Raw genomic sequence first — 6,675 nt, forward strand, 5'->3', positions numbered from 1 at the left:
GGGGGGGGGGGGGGGGGGACAAGAGGGCCGAGGCGGGCGCGTGTTAGAGCATGGCCCGGCGGGCCGACACAAAATATGACGCAGGAGCACGCACCGCCCCCTTCGGGGCTCGAGCTCGCCACCGGCGCAGGAGCAGGAAGAAGGCCGCCGCCAGCAGCAGGAGCAGCAGGCCGAGCCCGAGACCGATGCCCAGGCCGAGGGCTGGCACGGGGCCATGCGGCGGAGCGGCAAAGGGGAAGGGGTTAGTTGACCGGCCCGGCGGCCAGGGGGCGGGGCAGGCGGCCGGCACACGCACCGAGGCGCTGCCGCGGGGCCGAGGCCCGGGGGTCGGTGCAGTCGGCGGGCCCCGGGCCGACGCAGGCCCCCGGGCAGTCGGCATGGCACGCGGCGCAGGCCGGCGGGGCGGCCAGCCAGTCGGCGAAGAGCCCCACCGGGCAGGCCTCCACACAGTCGGTCCCATGGAGGAGCAGCCGGTGGCCCTGGCACAGCTGGCAGGCCAGCTCGGCCGGGCAGTCCAGGCGGCCGGCCGCGTCCCGGGTGCATGGCCGGGCGTCGGGCCCGGCGGCGCACCGGTCGCAGTGCCGGCCGCAGGGGAGGCACACCCGCTCGACCGGCGACGGGGTGTACCCCGGCGCCGGGCAGGCGGCCTCGCAGGTGTTGGTATCCGGGCGCAGCCAGGCCGCCGGGTCGGCGCACGCCGTGCACCGCCCGGCCCCGGCATGGCATGTGGCACACTCGCCGGCGCACGGGTCGCAGGCCGGGGCCCCGGCGTGGGGGAGGAACTCCCCCGGCGAGCAGGCCGCCTGGCAGGCGCCGCCGGCCGCCGGCGACAGGACCAGCCCCGGCGAGCAGGCGGTGCAGCGGGCCTCGCAGCCGGCCGGCCGGTCGGCCGCGTGCACGCACTCGGCGCAGCCGGCCGGGCAGGGCTCGCACCGGCCGGTCACCCGGCACGGATGGTGCCCGGCCGGGCAGGCATCCCGGCAGGCCCCATGGTGCAGGAGCTGGCCGGGGCCCGGGCAGGCGGTGCAGGCCCCGGGGCCCGGGCCGTCGCACAGCCAGCAGGCGCTCGAGCAGGCCCGGCAGACGCGCGGCCGGCCGGGGCCCGGGTCGTCGGCGTAGTGCCCGGCCGGGCAGCCGGCCACACAGGCCCCGTCCGGGCCGAGGAGCCGGCCGGCCGGGCAGGCGGTGCACTCGGCCCGGCCGGGCCCGTGGCACTCGGCGCACGAAAGGCAGCACGGCAGGCACATGCCCATGTGGCGGTAGGTGCCGGCCGGGCAGGCGCCCAGGCAGGCGCCCTCCAGCCACAGGTCCACCGGCTGGCCGCACGTCAGGCAGTCGGCGGCCCCGGGCCCGGCGCATGTGGCACACGAGGCGTGGCAGTCGACACACCGGTGGCCATCGTGCCAGGTGCCGGCCGGGCAGGCCGGCAGGCAGGCCGCCCCCCAGAGGGCCGAGCCGCGCTGGCACTGGGCGCAGGCGGCCGCGTCGGCCGGGCAGCGGGCGCACCCGGCCGCGCAGGGCACGCACCCGCCGGGCCCGGGGTGGTGGCCGGCCGGGCAGGCGGGCACGCACTGGCCGGCCGGCGCGCCGGCCGGCAGGGCCAGCAGCCCGGCCGCGCAGGCCGTGCACTCGGTGCTCCGGAGGCCGGAGCACCGGCCGCACGACCGGTGGCAGGCCAGGCACCGGCCATCGACCGGCAGGTAGCCCGGCGCGCAGTCCTGCACGCACATGCCCTCCTGCAGGTAGGCCGCCTGGCAGCGCCAGCAGTGGCCGTCCGAGGGCCCGGTGCAGGCGGCGCAGGCCGGGTGGCAGTCGAGGCACTGGCCCGGGCCCGGGCCCGGGTACTTGCCCTCCGGGCAGGTGGCCAGGCAGGGCCCCGGGGTGCCGGCCGGCGCCCCGGGCCCGTGCTCGAAGCCGGCCGCGCAGCCGGTGCACTGGTCGGCCCGGGGCCCGGCGCAGGTGGCGCACTCGGGGGCGCACGGCTGGCACGACTCGCCGGCCGGGTGGGTGCCGGCCGGGCAGGTGGCCACGCACTGGCCGGCCGGCGTCAGGAGCAGGGGCTCCCGGCAGGCGAGGCAGGCGTCGGCCGTGCAGGACGCGCAGCCGGGGCCGCACGGGACGCAGGCCCCGGTGCCATGGGGCCCGGGCGCCGGGCCCGGCCACCGGTACCCCGGCGCACACGCCTGGCACTGGTCGGCGGCCGTGGCGCACAGGGCGCACGATGCATGGCACCAGGCGCACCGGTCGCCGGCCGGGTGCTGCCCGGCCGGGCAGGCCGCCACGCACGGCGAGCGGACCCCCGGGTCCGGCGACTGGAAGACCAGCCCCGGCTGGCAGGAGGCGCAGGCCCCGGCGGTGGTGCATGTGGCGCAGGAGGCGTGGCACGGCTGGCAGGTGCCATCGCCGGCGTCATAGCGCCGGGGCTCGCACCGCGAGCAGGCACCCCCGGCCGCGGCGCATTCCAGGCAGCCCCGGCCGCAGGGGACGCACGCGCCACCGGCCGGGCGGAAGCCCGCCGGGCAGGCGTCCACGCACCGACCATCCACATGGAGCGCCTGGCCGGCCGGGCAGGCGGTGCAGGCGCCCGGCTGGCCGGGGACCAGGCACTCGGCGCAGCCCGGCGCACAGGCCCGGCAGTGGCCCCGGACCGGGTCGAAGGCCGTGCCGGCCGCGCAGGCCTCGGTGCAGACGCCCGGCTGGCCGGCGGCCGGCAGGAAGCCCGGCCGGCAGGAATGGCACCGGCCCTGGGCGTCGCACGTGGCGCACGGGCCCCGGCAGGGGACGCAGCCGCGGGTGTGGCCCGGCCCGGCCGGCGGCATGCCGTCCACCCAGTCGCTCCCCGGGGCGCAGGCCAGGCAGGCATCCGCCGCGTGCCGGCACTCGGCGCAGGCGGCCGCGCAGGGGGCACACTGGCCGGCGGCCGGGCCCGGCAGGAAGCCCGGCCGGCATGCGGTACAGGCATCGGGCCCGGTGCAGGAGGCGCAGCCGGCCGGGCAGGGCTCGCACGGGTGCCCCGGCGCCCGGAGCCACGTGCCGGCCGGGCAGGCCGCCAGGCATGTGCCCTCCGGCCCGGGCGGCCCGGCCGTGAAGGTGCACCAGGTGCAGGCGTCCGGCCGGTCCGGGGCGCTGCACTGCCCGCACGACCAGTGGCAGGGCCGGCACCGGTCGCCGGCCGCCGGGTCCCGGGCCATGCCCGACCGGCACACCGTGCAGAGGAAGGCCCCGCCGGCCGGCGGCCGGTGGCAGGCCTCGCACGTGTCGTGGCACAGGCAGGCGCCGGCCGGGTCGGCGTGCAGCCCCGGCGGGCAGGCCGCCAGGCAGCGCCCCGGGTCGGCCGGCTGGAAGAAGTCACACCGGGCCAGGGTGCACTGGTCGGGGCCGGGCCCGGTGCATGCTTGGCAGGCCTCGGCGCAGGGCCGGCACTCGGGGCCGTAGGTCCGGCCGGGGCAGGCCGTGGCCGCCACCTGGATGAGGTAGCTTCGGGTGTCGGTGCCGGCGGACCCCGGGCGCCGGACCACCACCAGGAAGGATGCCAGCGCGGGCCACGCGTGGCCGGGCAGGCCGGCCGGCCCCGGGGCCTGGGCCACGGCCAGGCAGGTGTGGTCGATGGTGGCCGGCCAGTCGTGCGGCACCGCCAGCAAGGCATCCGGGCCCAGGCGGCAGGGCTCCCCCGGGGGGCAGTGCAGCAGGACCACCGCCACCTCCCGGGGCCCGACCAGCACCAGGGCGCCGGGGTAGTCGGCCCGGCCCCGGAGCACCAGGCCCCGGTGCATGAGGGGCGGCCCGGCGGCCGGGCCCGGCAGCCGGCGCTCCGTGGCAAGGAGCCCCCGCGTCCGCCAGTGGGCCCCCACCCCCAGGGGATAGTGCCGGATGAGCCAGGCCGACTGGCTGCCGGCGGGCTCGTGCCCGGCCAGGAGGAGCTCCTGCTGGCCGGGCCGCACGGTCAGGGCCACCGGCACCCACGGCTGGCCCGGGTGCGGGGGATCGCTGGCCGGGTGCCGGCACCGGGGGTCCAGCTGCCGGGCCAGGGCCCACGGCTGGGCCGTCGGCCCGGCGGCCCCATGGTCCCGGTACAGCCACTCGACCGGCTGCCGGGAAAGCCCATGGGCATGGGTGGCCAGGGCCGGCAGGTGGCCCGGCCCGGCCGCCGGGTCGCGGACCACCTGATACTGGCCATCGGGCTGGAACACCAGCAGCACATGGCCGAAGGCCAGCACCTGGGCCGACAGCTGCCGGGCCGGGGCCTCCTGCGGCAGGGCCGGCAGCGGGTAGTTCTTGAGGCTGACCAAGGGGCACTCCCACTGGGCCTCGGGCCCGGTAAGCGTGCACAGCAGGAGCAGGTGCCGGACGGCCCCGGCCCCGACGACCACCAGCCCCAGGCCCACGCGGTTGTCCGCGAAGAAGGGGCCCACCTCGAACAGCTGGCGCGTGTCCGGCAGGTGGGGAAAGGCCGCGGGCAGGGTGGCCGCCGCGATCGGCGCGTCGGGGGCGGTGCGCAGCTGCTCGGCATCCAGGATGGCCAGCCAGCCGGCCGCCAGGACGGCCAGCACCGAGGGCGGCTCCTCGGCCGCGAGCGATGCCGCCGACAGGTGCGGCAGGCCCTGCCTCAGGTAGAGCCGCGTCGGGCAGGCCGCCATGATGGCCTGCCCGCCCTGCAGGTGGATGGCCCGGATGTGGCCGGCGGCCTGCGGCGCGTCCGCCGGGGCGCACTCCCCGTGCGAGGCGTGGCTGCCGGCGGGGCATGCGCTGACACAGGTCCCGGGGCCGCCGGTCCGGTCGCGCAGCAACAGCCGGCCGTCCATGCAGGCCACGCAGCGTCCGCCCTGGTCGCATGCCCGGCAGTCCGGCGATGGGCATTTCGTGCAGGTGCCTGGGGTTGGCGCGGCGTGGCGTGGCGTGGCGTGGCGTGGGGAGGGGGGGACATACAAGGCGAGGGGCCGGGCGATGTGTGTGCCGGGCGGGCACAGGCGGGAGAACACATGCCCAGGCAGACGAATAGCGGGGCGCATGGAGACGCACACAGCGGGGCGCATGGAGACGCACATGGGGATGTTCGTAGTGGCACACGTAGCGAGGCAAGTGAAGACGCACATAGCCACACACAGACACATATACACACATACATGCACAGATGCACACATACACACACACACACATGCACAGATGCACACATACACACACATGCATATGCACACACAAACACATACACATGCACATACACATACACATGCACAGATGCACACACATGCACATGCACAGATGCACACACATGCATATGCACACACAAACACATGCACACACATGCACACACATACCCAGGCACACATGTCAGAACCAGGCAGAGGACAGAAAAAAAAGGCACCAGGCAGTGCACATGCAAAAGGGGGCACACACGCACGGGTATGCGGGCCGGTGACTTGGAGGAAGTGGCCGTCCTCGCAGCCGGCGCACAGCTCCCCCTCCAGCAGGAGCGGGGCAAAGCGCCGGCCCGCGGCGCACGACCAGGAGCCGGTCCCCGGGTCGCACACGATCGACGCATCGGCCCCACAGGCGAAGACCTCGTCGGTGAAGAAGATCCGGTTGGCCTGCTGGATGGCCCACCCTTCGGCCACGCCGGCCGACGGCCAGCCGGCCGGCACGGCCACCGCCCCCGGGGCCGGCGACCGCGCGAAGAACCCCGGCGGCGTGTCGATCCGGGTCCAGGTCGCCGTCTGCCCCTCGTGGAAGTCAAGCCGCCAGAGCACCTGCTTGGAATTGACCAGGTGCAGGAACCCCATGGGCCGGGGGACGTGCAGCACCCCCGGCACCAGGTCGGCCGAGAGGGCATGGCCGTCGCGCTCGGGCAGCGGCACGTCCCACTGCATGGCGATGTCCCCGGCGTCATTGAGCCCGATGTACACCCGCAGCCGGGAGGTCCCGATGACCACCAGATCCACGACCGCCGGGTCGGCGGAAAGCAGCCGCGTGGCCGCCATGTCCCGGATGGCCTCCGACGAGTGCAGCGCCCAGGCCGAGGAGTGGCCATGTCGCAGCCAGGTCCAGCTCGGGCCGTGGGAGGCCAGGAAAAAGTGCCCGGCCGGGCCGGACACCGCCACCGTGGCGCCCACCGGGTGCCGGGCCTCCGACCAGCCGGTCCCCTGCAGGTGAAGGACCACCACCTGGCCCGGGCCCACGCCCAGGAGCATGGACAGGGCATGGGGGCCGTGAGCGTGCGCCGCCAACAGACGCACCGGCTCCCCGGCCAGCTGGGCATACTCGTGCATGGCGCCGGTGGTGGACACCCCGACCAGGCCCAGCCCCGTGGCCCAGGCCACCACCGGGTTGGATCCCGGCACCGGCACCCGGAGCACCTGGACATCGGCCCCGGTCGGCAGGGTGGCGTAGGCCAGCTGCCCGGCCGGCGCATCGAGGAAGTGGGCCCCCAGGCGCGCGTCCGCGAAGAGGTCCACCCGGGCGCCCTGTAGATGGACATGCCCCTCGGCCAGCGAGTGCTGGACCATGGGCTGGTCGGGGAGCAGCAGCTCGTAGGTGCTCGGCTCGTCGGGCCCGAGCGACATGGGGGCCTGCACGAGGAAGGGACCTTGCGACCGGGCGCCGGGCCCGGCGCCGAGCGCGAGCAGCGCCAGGCCCAGCAGCAGCGCCAGGCCACGGCGCCGGCGTCGGCCAAGCTGCATG

At 76.8% G+C, this 6,675-nt stretch overlaps 1 protein-coding gene across 1 annotated transcript; it reads right to left on the bottom strand.

The window, feature by feature from the left end:
- Positions 1-43: 43 nt before the first annotated feature.
- On the bottom strand, positions 44-6,675 carry H696_06064 (hypothetical protein; the record flags this gene model as incomplete). Its single annotated transcript, XM_009499831.1, has 3 exons — positions 44-201; positions 296-4,870; positions 5,399-6,675. Coding segments are annotated over 3 exons (6,010 nt in total), but the record flags the coding sequence as incomplete, so codon positions are not given.

This window comes from Fonticula alba, assembly GCF_000388065.1.
Source record: "Fonticula alba strain ATCC 38817 unplaced genomic scaffold supercont2.17, whole genome shotgun sequence".
Lineage (NCBI taxonomy): Eukaryota > Rotosphaerida > Fonticulaceae > Fonticula > Fonticula alba.